This window comes from Notolabrus celidotus, chromosome 4 (assembly GCF_009762535.1).
Source record: "Notolabrus celidotus isolate fNotCel1 chromosome 4, fNotCel1.pri, whole genome shotgun sequence".
Lineage (NCBI taxonomy): Eukaryota > Metazoa > Chordata > Actinopteri > Labriformes > Labridae > Notolabrus > Notolabrus celidotus.
This window is the reverse complement of record NC_048275.1, coordinates 36,030,761-36,045,273: the sequence shown is the minus strand read 5'-3', so window position 1 is coordinate 36,045,273 and position 14,513 is coordinate 36,030,761. Positions and strand designations below refer to the sequence as shown.

Genomic DNA, 14,513 nt, shown 5'->3' with positions numbered 1-14,513 from the left:
GATAACGGGCCTTTCATATCACCTGAAGTTACTTGGTTACCATATCTTTAAATGGGCTATGTTTATTTTTAATATGGAAGCCCTAAAAGGACATGATTGAATACATTTTATTATCTCATTTTTCTCCTCCCATTTTTTCTCATTTGCTCGAGGAAACAGCTTGTATCTTGAGATCGTATCATTAACGTCTCAGGCTGTTCACAAGTCAACTTATTGTCTGCTGAGGTCATTCAGGTTCTGGGGTACAGGGTTACGACCCTCTACATGACGACTCAGTCTGCTGTTGATGGATTGTTAGGAGTTGTCTTGGTCTCATGATGTGAACAGCGTGATGAAGAGGACTGTTTGAATACAGACCAGAACATTAAGAGGTGGATTCAGGATCAGACTCTTGTTGGATCACCTTGTTAGAGAACAGCATGTTAATCAATAAGTACTGAAACATTGAACAGTTGGACATGTGCATTAAAAAGTTTAGAGAAGGTCAGATTGAGTTCACCTGTAAAGGTTAAAGTGCATTAAAGGTGCAGTCTGAAATTTCATCTGAAAGACAAACATCCTAACTTTCTGAGTAGTGTATGAATCACTTTACATGTCTTCATTCATCCATTAATACACTGACGGCAGAAGCTGATCTGCAATATGCCGAGCAGCTCATGAGGTTCTGCTTCACACATTCACTCAGAGATGACTTTGCATTCTGCAGATATTTGAGGAGTCAGCATGTGACCTGCAGGAGCTGGGGATTAAACCGTCATCTATCTTCCATTTTATCAACCACAACAGTACATTGGGTGTTTTAAATCCACCTAAACATAAAACCTTCTCATCAGTAAAATGAACACTTCAGTTCATGTAGGAATATATATTGTGCATGCAGTAGTTGTGAGCCTACTGGTAGTCAAACATGTGTAGTGGCAACTCTAAGCAAAAATCTCCTTTTTCACTTCTGCAGGATGTGATGTTTCTGACAGGTTCACGTGCATATATTCCAAAAAAGAAAGGGATGCCTTATAAAATGAAACAAACTGACAAGTTATTCATATTATCGACAGGTAATGAAAAATCACTTCTCTTGTCTCTCTGAACTTGTTTACAAAAGAAAGATTCTTTTATTTCCCTAAAAAGTTACAAAACTAAACAGAGCTACTGTCAGATTAAAGCACTCATTACAGAGGACATGCTCAGCTGCGCCCGACAACAGCACCAACAAACCACAGCAGGACAATTAAAGGCACAGATACCCTGACCAACTACACAAACATAGAAAGACATTCAATTGAGAACATAAAAAATATTTCCAAAATCATTCTAACCAATAATAATAACTAAGTCTCTTAACAACAAAAATAAATTATAATAACAACAACAACAAACAAACAAACAAACAAACAACCCCCCCCCAAAATAAATAAATAAAATAAAAAATAAAATAAATGTGTGTGTGTGTGTGTGTGTGTGTGTGTGTGTGTGTGTGTGTGTGTGTGTGTGTGTGTGTGTGTGTATATATGTATATATGTATATATATATATATATATGTGTGTATGTATGTGTGTGTGTATATATATGTATATATATATAAAATAAACAGACAAAAAAAAAAAAAAAAAGTGAGCTTGGGGAATTGGAGGGACTTCCGGGTGAGGGGAAAGGGCCGAGATGATGATGGTTAAGGTCAATGTGTAAATGATACTCAGAATTATTATAAGTTTACGGGTATTATTACCTTTAGTACTATCATGGCTATGTATATTTACTATTTAGTTATAAGATCTTTTCTTTTCTTTTTTTTTTCTTTCTTATTGGTTTATTTATTTATTCTTAATTTGTATTAAACCAAACTAATTACTTTTATTATTCTTATTATCATTTTTATTATTTGTTATTATTATTACTATTAATAATACTATTACTATAAATATTATTATTATTATTACTATTAATATTATTATTGTTGGTATTACTATTAATATTATTATTATTATTGTTGGTATTAGTGGTGGTGGTCGTGGAATTGTAGCCCTTTGTTATGGTTGACCGGGCCTCTTGCTTGCCCACTGAACTACGGGGAGACGAATGCCCACAAATACACACATACGGACTCACACAAATGAACACACACACGTGCACGCACACACGCGCACGGTTGCGCACTAATTTCTGTAATGTTCACTTGTCTTGTCTTTCACTTTTTGTATATTGTGTATGGTATTGTCATGTCTCTCACCTGTCTTGTATCGTTAAGCATCACTTTAATAAAAAATAAAATAATAAAAAATAAAATAAAATAAATTAAAAAGAAGAAATATATTAAGAATCCTAAATCTGTAATTAAACAAGAAAAAACAAAAACAAAAAAAACTAAGTCTCTTATTTCTCATTGTTAAGTACCAGTGTTCCAATCACCACGTTAGATTCCTCGTGTGTGAGCTCACTCAGCAATAAAGCTTTTCTGAATCTTGAATCTTAAATAATGCAAACATTGTTTATCTACTCTACCATGTGTTAAAGGTACTTTCTGAAGCTCATCATCTGAAGCTCAACGTTTCCTCTCATCTGTGTTACTTAGGGAACAAACATCTGTCGCCCTCATACTTTGAGACATCATGATTCACCATGTGAGTGAGATCCACAACAACAGAGTCTGTCAGGAGGAATTCAGAAGACACATCTCATGTTTTTAAGTTTGTTTTATTCTTAGGGGTCATTAGAGGTCCCATGGGCTGCACTTGATTGTCTGGTACACGATAAAAAATACATTTATGATCTTTGCACTAAATCAAATCCTGCAGGGTGGATTTGGTTCGCCCAGATCTAGTCAGACTCTCATTAATCACCAGAGCAGATTAAGATAAAACTCCAAAACCAGAACCAGACAGAGTCCGTAACACAAGCTTTGTCGTCCTGGTGTCAATGACATAAAGACACAAATGTAGAAACGATGTCAAAGGAGGTAAAGTGTTCAGATCTACTCTTTTGATTCAACAAGAATTCACTAATAACATTTTTTCCTGAACTTCCTCTTCGACACAGCGGACATCTTTTTCTCCTGGTTTGAAATCGTGAGAACTATCTTGGCGTCACTTTCAGTTTATTAAAACACCGCTCTTTGTTTTTCTGACAAACATATTTAATAAAATCACGCTAGAAAAAAAATGGAGACAGCAAGGTCTTACAAATGTTTGTATTTCTTCAACATTAACAAACAAGGACCTTAAAAATATAAACATTATCAGCTCTACATTGTAGAAAAATGATCCTGGGAGTCAGATCTGCAACACTTCAGAGGAAAAATAAAAAAGCTCATCCCTTCATGTGGTTAAAGCAGCCTTCTCACACCTCATGAGGGCAGCAGAGTCCACAGACGAAGTGTGGCTCAGTCAGCCTCAGAATAAGAACATCCTACTGAGGCAGGTTGACAAAAAGTGAAACCAGCTGGTCTGTCGTCTGCAGAACCTTCGACAGCACAGACCTGAGGAGGGCAGCATGGTCACCACTTCACACGTCAGAGTCTCTCCTCTTCTCGGAGTCTGCTGCTCAGTTTGTCCAGAACGATGTTCAGCTCCATGCTCTTGTTCATCTTCAGATAGAAGTCTTTCCTGATTGGATGAATTGTCAGCCAATTAGCTGCCACCTCTGCCAGCAGGCGGATATGTTTCTCCATTTCTCCTGTGAATTAAAGAGAACAGCAAATATTAGTTTTAACAGTTAACGCTACACGGACCAATCAGGATGATCACCTGATCAGAACCCTTCCTGTTAGCAGATCAATGGTCACACTGGGAAAGATGGTTTGTTCAGATGAGGAGTGTACGTAAACGCCTGCTCCCATCATTTCTTCCTGCTCAAGATAAGGTGCATTTTGACCAAGAGGTCTTTTAGCCCCCTGAACTAAAAGGTTCCTGGTCCCCATTGTTGTCTGCGTCTGGACCGTGGGCTGAAGTCCCGGGTAGACTGTGCAAATCAGGCCAGTGACGTATGGAGGGAAAAAAAGTAAATGCACTACACCACCAGACCAGTAGAGGGCAGTAAAACAAAGAGGAATGCCATTCATCACGGATGACTGCATAGAAGCAGACGGACAGGCAGGTATCATTATGAGCAACACAACAGTTAGCCTGTTAGCATGAAGAGACTCAGCTGGTGCTGTTTTAGATGGTGCTATATTTCATCACAGATGGATTCACTGAATCAACACGTGAGAGGAGATAAGCGTGAGTAACAAAGACGTTTCAACACGCCTTTAAAATCCCTTTGAACTCAAAAGGCCGTGGCAGAGATCGGCCGGTGTTTTGATTTAAACAGCGACCCTGTTAACTGGAGACTCTCAGCCGGATGCATCCCTCATAAACGTCTTTAGACGATCATCAAATAATAACTTTGTTTTTTGTCTGTACAGCACCCAGCAGAAACAGACCAAACGTCGCGACACTGAAGCGTTACAATATTTTTCATTGAGGTGATCAGCTGACTCATGAGATCATTAGATAACACAGGATTAATAACTCGTCTTCTGGTAATGCTGTAGAGTGAAGTTGCTAAACCTTCCATACAGCAGTAAACTGAGCTGTTTAAACCAACCTGTGCTGAGAGCCGATCTGTAGCTGGCCACCATCCTGTTGCAGGCGACCTCCATGATCAACGCCGGCTTCTTCTCCGCCACAAAAACATTACGGAGGATCCTCGCCAATTCAGGGAGCCGTGACATCATCAGCAGGCGCTCCTCCTGGGTGGAGTTTCGAGTCATGGCTGCCTGTAACTTCTGGGCTTCCTTTGCTCTGATCTAAAACATACATAAATAAAATCACGTCACGGTTTTCACACTGACAGAACTCATTAAACACAGTCGAGTTGTTTTCTCCTGCTGCACGTACCCGGTCCAGCAGAGACTGGGACACTCCTTTCAGGGCGGTTGGGGGGGCAGCTTGTGTTTCAGGGACTGCTGGACTCTGTGTTGATGTGGTCTCTTTCTTCTCTTCAGTTTTGTCTTCTGTCTTCAGAGCCAGTGAAACCAGAGCCTTCTCTATCTGAATGAGAGGACGACACAGAGACGCTGGTTTAATATCCTGAACATGAACTGTTTATGAGGACGCCCATGAGTGATCATATATTCAGTCCCTCCTCTGATTTTCTCAACGCCACATGAAAGCAGAGTCAGTACCTTGGGCGTGATCAGGGAGCGAGCCTTATCCAGCACCTCCTGAGCGGTGGTCAGTTTCTCAGTGTGAGGGGGCTGAGGCAGCGAGCACAGCTGGATGGCAGGAACAGTGTCCACGTTGAAGCGCGGATGCCAGCGGGTTAGTTTGTCTTCAGGGACGGACATCGGGGGAGCCAAGGAGGACAGGAAGACCTGCAGGCAGAGAGGAGAGAGACGGTTTGAGTACTAGCTCGGCGAAGATCAATCAATAGATGAGACGAATAGATTCTTCTTAGCGCGGCTGCTCACCGTGTGATGCTGTTTGACGATAGAGAGCATGTTCTGGTGGAAGATGTGTCGTCTGTCGAGGAGGCGGGACGCTGAGAGGAGAGGGCGGGCTTCATTCTGGTCTAAAGACACAAGAGGACATGTTATCACGAGGTCCTAAAAACAGACTATCAATTCAAACCGCAGCTGGCACTTTTCCCCAGCTTGAAGACATGACACTCATTGTACATAAGGTATCTAAAAGTAGTATGGGAGGTAGAGCCTTCAGTTATCAGGCCCCTCTCCTTTGGAATCATCTACCAGTCAGGGTCCAGGAGGCAGACACCCTCTCTACTTTTAAGAGTAGGCTTCAAACTTTCCTTTTTGATAAAGCTTATAGTTAGAGCTGGATCAGGCTTGGACCAGCTCTTAGTTATGCTGCTATAGGCTTAGACTGCCACACTGGGATCCTGTCTTTCCCTCTCTCTCCTCTTCTCTCTCATTAAAGTTACTAACCATAGACCTTTCTGGAGTCCCTGAGCTCCCTTGTCTCGTAGGTTCCTCTGGATCTCTGCTGCTGTGGACGTGCCAGAGTTCATCTCTCTCTCTCCCTCCCTCCCTCTCCCTCCCTCTCTCTCCCTCCCTCTCTCTCCCTCTCTCTCTCCCTCTCTCTGTCTCTCTCCCTCCCTCCCTCTCTATCACTCCCTCTCTATCACGGTCTCAGCAGATGTGTGTCTAACATGAGTCTGGTCCTGCTGGAGGTTTCTGCCTGTTAAAGGAAGTTTGTCCTTGCCACTGTAACTTGCTAAATGCTGCAAAGTGCTCTGCTCATGGTGGATTAAGATGAGATCAGACTGAGTCCTGTCTGTAAAATGGGACTGGATCTTATCCTGTCTTGATGTGGGGTCTTTGTTAATAATAGAACATAGAGTACGGTCTAGACCTGCTCTGTTTGGAAAGAGCAGACATGTTTGTTCTCACCAGAAGGAAGGACAGGCTCCACAGTGAGCTGGTAGCTCCCCGTCCTAATGCTGTTGTTGTAGGTTGGGATGTTCTTCTCCTGTCTGAATGTGAAGGCCTCAGGAAACACCGTCTTTATTTGACACACATGGTTCTCCTCGAAGCGTCTGCACGGAGGAATAAGAAGAGAGGGAAACATTAGCATCAGCTTCTGCAGAGGAAACCAGGAATTTGAAATGAAACAAGAACCGGAGAAGAGACTGGTGTGTTTGGTGCTCATCCAGGTCATCAAGCACTGATGGGAATGACCTCTGATCATGTTATGATTACAAGTTTCCATCTAAGAAGATTTCTGAACATATTAAATATTATGACTGTGTGTCTGGAACATACAAATTCTCTTCTCTCATACTTTCCTTTGAAAACTAACGGGACAGAAATATCAGTGACATGATCGAGTATCTGTCCTTCCACTCACTTATGCGTCATGTCCTGGACCCCCTGTTTGATTTTGCTGAAGGTGGCCGTCTCACAGCGGTTGAACAGCATGGCGACCACCGTGTCCATACTCCTGAACATCTCTGCCAGGATTTTGTAGTGGTACGGCAGGGAGAGGCCTGGGGGGGCGGCCTGGGCGAGAGTGTGGTACTTCTGGTACGCCGCCTGCTCGACACTGAGGGTGAAGAGAGGGAAACACATTAACAATAGGATGACACAGAACCTTTTATAAATGTGTGCCTCTCCTTCTGGGGACATGCTTACCTTTCCTGTGTCTGTGCCTCTGTCTGCTTGCTCTCTTCTGCCTTCCTCTCCTCTGCCTTCCTCCTCTGAGCTTTAGCTGCGAGCTCACTTGCTTGTGCTACAGCAGACTTCAGGGCCTTAGCTTCAGCAGGGAGGAGCCTGGCGGTCTGAGAAGCTGGGGAGGTCGTGGTTTTGGGTGCAGCTGGAGACGCAGAGACGGACGACGTGCCATCAGACGCAGCAGCAGCCAGATTATCGGCATGTTTCTTGATCCTCTGGAGGCGAGTCTTGAGTGATGCGATGTCTGGTTTGTGAATAACCTACAGAATGGGAATAGCATCATGAAATCTCATGTTGACACAAACACACCAACTAGAGACGTATTCGACTGATGAGTATCGCTTGTGAACACAAACTAAATATCTGATCCCTTTCTGTGTGAGAGCTCATCAAGAGTTTATTAACTATCCTGTGCACACATCAACCCAAACATTCTCTTCAGCACTACGTGTTGATTAGAGGATGAAAAGCATGTGCTTTCACACCAACCCGTTTCAGTACGCTCCCTTCGGTGCGGTGCAGATGTGTACAGAAACGGTTCAGCACAGTCCTAAAGGTAACGCAAACCCAAGGTCCCCATACTGACTGAAAACAGGATCGCAACACACACAAAGCATCTGCATCCCATCAGGTAGGCTACAGAAACTTTGCATTCAGTACAGAGACTGCGTCATCTTGTGGGAAAAACATACATTAAAAAAAAACCTGGTTTCATCAGAGTAGCCTGGTGCGGGATGACCCTGTGTGTGTCAGTGTGCATACGTATGAATGTCCCCCTAACCTCACTGGGCACTAACAGACAGCAGCAGGACAGACAGGCTGCAACTAAAACCAAAAACATGCTGTAAAACATAAGTATAGTTTTTATTAATGACTTTTTGGTACAGTTATTTTATTGTTATGTGGCGAACAGACCTCTGACATTTACTCACCAAACAGAAAATCTGCTCGCATTCAGTGCTTGAAGGGGGTTCTGCATGATTCTATATTTGAATCTATTATTTCTGAATGAAATTACTTTAAAAAATTGTAATTCATTTTGAATAGAAAAAGAAAAAGAAATCTGAGCCTGAACTGTTGATTCAACTCAATCAGTCCATGCACTATATTTATATTTTTATGTGTATTACTAGTGTCCTCCTTTAATTGTGTGTTCTTTGTGGCTTTATAATACGGGACCTGAGAAACTAAATTTAGTCCCACATCATGCTACAATAAAAAAAAACATGAATCCTTTAAGCTGCATTTTAGGCCATATGTAAAAGTTCTTTAAGCTCCAGATAAAAGAAAAAACATTTTATTTGTTCCTTTTTTTCTCCCCTTACTGCACTGAAAATATACTGACCCGAAGCCTAAAAACTGTGTACCAAACCATACCAATATTTTTGTGCACCATCACACCCCTACTGTTGATTGATTTAGACTGACGGTAGTTTTCTGGGTCTCCTTGTTGGATTTGATGTCAAAATAAACAATGACATCAAAATGACAAACAACAAGGCAGTCTTTACTTATGTTAATGTCAGTTGGTACTTTGCATGGAGTCTGATGATGATGAAGATGATTAAAGGACTTAATGGTCTTGTTACTTATAATCTCTGACTCATCTTTCAGGGAGCATGTTGAAGCTGTAATGAGACCTGGTTTTGCATATTTTGACAGGAACATGTATGAAGCAAATATACTAAAGTCACAATGAGCAGCTTTTATAAACTGAGCTTATTGTGATGGTTGTCCCTGAATGTGCAGATTAAATGAAGACAGTTCTGTGAGTCCATGCATGCTGTAAACATATTCTTAAGCCCACTAACACACCCTGTGACACCTTACTGACCTGTCCTCTGCTGGTCTTGGTGCTGGCCTGAGTAGAGCTGGGGGTCTTCTCTGTAACATGGTTGTTGGCATTAAGCCCTGGTTCAGGAGCTGCAGGAGCTGAGGGCTGCAGGGTCACCTCACTGGGCTCAGTCTGGACCTACAACACAACAATTCAACATGATCCTGAGTGTAGTGCACACACACACAGTGAGTATGAACACCTCCAGCATGTGTTTGAGTTAAAGCCTACCTGAGCTGAGTCTTGAGGTAGGACCAGTTTCTTCCTCGCCCTCCTCTTCAGGTCCTTCTTCTCTGTGGTGCTGGATCTGGTGTCTCTGACAGCCTCAACCTGTCGCCTCTTCTTCGCCGTGCTGTGGGTGGCAGTGGCTGAAAACACGGCTGATCCGAGGTCAAACTCGCTGTCCGTGGAGGTCCTCTTCGGAGTCCTGGGGCTGGAGGGGGAGGTTTTCCGGGTGCAGGTCGCGGACTCTCCGTTGTTTAAGGCTGCTGCTTCGTCAATGACTCGAACAAACTCTTCGTGGATGGAGGACGAGCAGAGATCATCCTCGTTGTTAACAGCCGATCTTAACTTTGTGGAGTCAGTCTGGTGGACCACACGCTGCCTGGAGGTCTTCAGAGGAGCCGAGAGGACTTTCTTCCTCTGGGAGAAGAAGTCCGTCACTCGAGCCTGAGACATGTTCGGGTCTTCGATGTGATTAAAACCCGCTGAGTGAAAGAAAAAAGAACGAATAAACCTCCGACCGAGCCTCGGTTTTAAATAGTGCTCGTCAACAAAGGACCCCCGGAAATGTTCCCATTTCACAGGAAGGAGAAATGAACTTTCGCGCGAATTTAATGTGGCCACGCCCCCAAACGCGCGACGTCATCACAGGGGTTTAACCTGGGTTTAACATTATGGGGAGCTATTATAATGAATTTAAATGAGCTCTTTGTCAATCAATCAAACAATCAATCAAGCTTTATCTATAGAGAACCTTTCAAACAAATCAAGTTCAAATCAAAGAGCTTTACAGCGATGGAAAAAAGCATATATATATAGGCTATTATATAGGAATGACTAAACATAAAACAGATACGGATTTATAAGTAGAAACTAATGCACAACAATTGCAGTAAAATGTATAGAATTCAACAACAAAGGAAAAAAATCAATAAATACAAGAAAATACGTGAAAAGTTCAGACCATTAAAAAGGTGAAGATAAAAGTTAAATAAAAGCACTAAAAATGCATGGTGACTAAACGTAACACCAAAATGGATTTAGAAATTGAGACTAATGGACACCATTTGCAATAAAATGTTCTTAATTAAAATGAAAATTATACAAGTATATTTATAACTATACACTACCAGTCAAAAGTTTGGACACACCTTCTCATTCAATGGTTTTTATTTATGTTAATTATTTTCAACATTGTAGATTAATACTGAAGACATCAAAACTATGAAATCATCTGGTTTTGCCATAATCTGGATTACAACAGTAGTCAAATAGGGATATCCATTGTGTACTAACCCTACCTCTGAACACACAACTGATGGTCTCAAACACATTAAGAAGGCAAGTCATTCTACAAATGAACTCTTGACAAGGCTCATGTTCATTAGAAACCATTCCAGGAGACCACTTCATGAAGCGGACTGAGAGAATACCAAGAGTGTGCAAAGCTGTCATGAAGGAAAAAGGGGGCTACTTTACAGAATCTAAAATATAAAACAGATTCTGCTTTGTTTAACACTTTTTGGTTCATTCAATAATTCCATATATGTTCTTTCATAGTTTTGATGTCTTCAGTATTAATCTACAGTGTTTACAATCATTACAATAAATACAAACCCTTGAATGAGAAGGTGTGTCCAAACTTTTGACTGGTAGTGTATGTCATTGTATATGTAATGTACATCATGTGATAAAATGCATTTAATTACACTACAAAGGGGAAAAGCTACAAAGTTAATATATCTTAACTTTGATATATTGTCAATTCGTTATCGTGTCTGATTAACAAAGGTACTAGATAATGATTTTTATTTGAACTCCATTTATTTTGTGATACTTGTACATTTATTTTTAAAATGTACATATATTTTTATACTTAACACTATTATACTATTATTCTCATCACTAAAACACAGTTCGTATTACGATTCTGACTAACCCCACTTAGGTCTGTTACTTAACAGGGCTTATAACTGGACGTTTCTCACAAAGTTTATTTTAAAAAGCTTAAATTAGACGCTCTCTACAGGCCTCTTGAAGGGAAGTTTAATTTTCCTTCGTGAAAATAATGGATGATGATTAATTATGTTTGTCTGCGGCCCTTGAAGTCTGAGTTTCTTTAATATAAACATTTTTTAGGGACAGAAAACAGTCCTTCCAGCTGAATGTTGAAGTTATCTTAAACTGAAGAGATTAAAGCATGAAGGAGTTTTTCTTTGCAGACTATTAAAATGTTTTCACTGAATCTAATAAACAGTCTCATCTGATGTTACTGAATTCAAATCAACCTTTAAGGCCTTCACCAGAAAACATGTTTAGGTAATCAAACACAAAAAGAGTAGGCCTTTAAATTTATGTGTTTGGTTAAAGATTTGAATTACTTCTTAGTGTTCTGAGTGTCAGCTGAAACTAGTCTGAATGTTTGACGATGTGTAAGGGCATCATTGATCATTTTAACAACCTTCACCTGCCCTCACAGGACATGATCAATGGAAGAACCATTAAGCTGCCAAAGGTATCATCATTGACAAAAAGCTGGAAATGAGCTGATTAGGATTATTTTTAAAGATGTCAATATCTAACATTAGTTAAAGGCAGCAAAAAAACATCATTCTTTATAACACTTTTAGAAATGGATTATGTTACACAAGTGATAAAGCAGAGAATAGGCTACTTTGATCGTATAGTATTAAACCATAACAATAGGCAGTAGATAGATTAACCTGATCAGCCATAACAGCCATTATCACAACAATACGGATCAACATGATTAAAGTGTTTCACACATGGTTGGATTACAAGCTTTCAACATACGCTCTCATTATTAAAACAAAAGGCTTAAGGGCCATTTAAACCAAATAACATGTTATATTTTCCAATCCTGTTTTATTTACACAATGATTTGATTTTCTGAAGTGGTTCCACAAACTTTTCTTTTAAAGTTTAAGTCATGCAAATAGGGCAGTGGTTCCCAACTTGCAGGCCTGCTTGTTGTACGTGTAGTATCTAAAAGTAGTATGGGAGGTAGAATCTTCAGTTATCAGGCCCCTCTCCTTTGGAATCATCTACCAGTCAGGGTCCGGGAGGCAGACACCCTCTCTACTTTTAAGAGTAGGCTTCAAACTTTCCTTTTTGATAAAGCTTATAGTTAGAGCTGGATCAGGCTTTGACCAGCTCTTAGTTATGCTGCTATAGACTTAAACTGACACTCTAGGATCCTGTTTTTCCCTCTCTCTGCCTGTCTCTTACTTTAATTCTCCCTGTCCCATTAAAGTAACTAACCATAGACCTTTCTGGAGTCCCTGAGCTCCCTTGTCTCGTAGGTTCCTCTGGATCTCTGCTGCTGTGGACGTGCCAGACTCCAGCTGCTACAACTACTACTATCTGTCTCTCCACTATCTTCTCTCTCTCTCTTCATCTCCCTCTATCCCTCTCTCCAACACGGTCTCAGCAGATGTGTGTCTAACATGAGTCTGGTCCTGCTGGAGGTTTCTGCCTGTTAAAGGAAGTTTGTCCTTGCCACTGTAACTTGCTAAATGCTGCAAAGTGCTCTGCTCATGGTGGATTAAGATGAGATCAGACTGAGTCCTGTCTGTTAGCTGGGACTGGATCTTATCCTGTCTTGATGTTGGGTCTTTGTTAATAATAGAACATAGAGTACGGTCTAGACCTGCTCTGTTTGGAAAGAGTCTGAGGAGAACATTTGTTGGGATTGATAACAAGTGAAGCACTACTGAACACTGCTATGCTCAAACACTGGACTTAAGCATTGGATTTGGATCTTTTATGCATTACTTTGACTCTATAAAGTCAAAAACACAGAACATTATAAATAGTTTGTTGTCTTTTATGTTTAAATATCCTTTAGCCTCATTCTAATGCCATATTAAGGCAAACATGCACACTGTAGCTGTATAAGGACTTAGATTATACCTCTATATTGCTGGTTTTGCTGAATATTTCAGACTTGTCATCTTCCCACTGGCAATGTTCCCCTCAATACAGATCTGTAAACAGATAAGTAAAGATTGATTGATTTGTTATATATTTATTGCAACATGCATTTGAATAAGGAAAAACTCATTTAAAATATAAATCATGAAAAATTTGTTAACATTCAAGTCCTTTGTAGTAATTTACCCTTTAATCATTCAATCAATCTTTATTTGTATAGCGCCAAATCACAACAAACGTTATCTCAAGACTCTTTTACAAACAGAGCAGGTCTAGACCACTCTATGTTAAATTATGGACTGAGACCCAACACCAAGACAGGATAAGACTCAGTCTTACCCCACCTTAATCCACCATGAGCATTGCACCTCGCAGTATTTAGCTATTTACAGCGGCGAGGACAAACTTCCTTTTAACAGGCAGAAACCTCAAGCAGGACCAGACTCATGTTAGACACACATCTGCTGAGACCTTTGTGTGATTCTGAATCATTGTGTCCAGAATCACACAAAAGTATACACCTTGATTGATCTGATTTCTCTCTCCCCGTGTGGCCTGGTCCAAAGTGATCAGAATGAAAACCTGACATGCAGAAATTTGCATTAAGAGCCCGTATAACAGCAGCCACAAGTGTCATGCATCTTTTTCTAATTTCAATTCAATTCAATTTGCTTTAACTTTATTTCATCTTTTCCACATACAGCACAGCAGAGGCCTTAAATCACATTTGATGCAGTTTTTACTTCAATGGAGTCACAAATGCCCTTTCATTGAAATTCTATCATTTTGATGAATTAAAGTGTTGTGTTAATAGTTTGCGTTCTAAGAATGTTCACACTCATTCTCTGTCATAAAGACTTTAAGATTATCCTTTGGTGGAGGGAGTCTCATATGTGCTCTGTCCTTTGAATTTGTCTGCAGCATGACATAGATTACAGACAGCTAGCCTCAGGAATCCATAAACTTAGACTGGTTCTCAGGGGGACAATGATCTCATAAAGTGGCTGTGGATATTTAAAAAGGGGAGTTCATAGAGATGGCACATCTATAAACTTGATGACATAAGTTTTCCGGCTGTAAACAAGTTGGTGACTCTACTCAAACCCTTGGCGGCCTGCTGTAGCTGATACATCATCAGTTCAGAGTTAAAATAGCTCCATTTCAGGAATACAAGGACTGTAATGTTTATATTTATGCATGCAATTTATGCCAAAAAGTACTTTCTTCTTTTATTTTTTTAAAGGTTTTTAAGAGGGTAAATGAATCAATCAATCTTTATTTATATAGCGCAAAAAATCCCAACAAATTTTCTCCTCAGACTCTTTCCAAACAGAGCAG

At 40.5% G+C, this 14,513-nt stretch overlaps 1 protein-coding gene across 1 annotated transcript; it reads right to left on the bottom strand.

Annotated features, from left to right (window-relative positions):
- Positions 1 to 2,675: 2,675 nt before the first annotated feature.
- On the bottom strand, positions 2,676 to 9,819 carry cdt1 (chromatin licensing and DNA replication factor 1). Its single transcript, XM_034681709.1, has 10 exons — positions 9,231 to 9,819; positions 9,000 to 9,137; positions 7,127 to 7,425; positions 6,843 to 7,037; positions 6,386 to 6,531; positions 5,447 to 5,547; positions 5,162 to 5,350; positions 4,875 to 5,027; positions 4,582 to 4,783; positions 2,676 to 3,669 (listed from the first exon to the last, which is right to left on the bottom strand). The coding sequence occupies exons 1-10, from the start codon at positions 9,675 to 9,677 to the stop codon at positions 3,506 to 3,508; spliced, it is 2,034 nt and encodes a 677-aa protein (XP_034537600.1). The 5' UTR covers positions 9,678 to 9,819; the 3' UTR covers positions 2,676 to 3,505.
- Between the last annotated feature and the right edge of the window lie 4,694 nt (positions 9,820 to 14,513).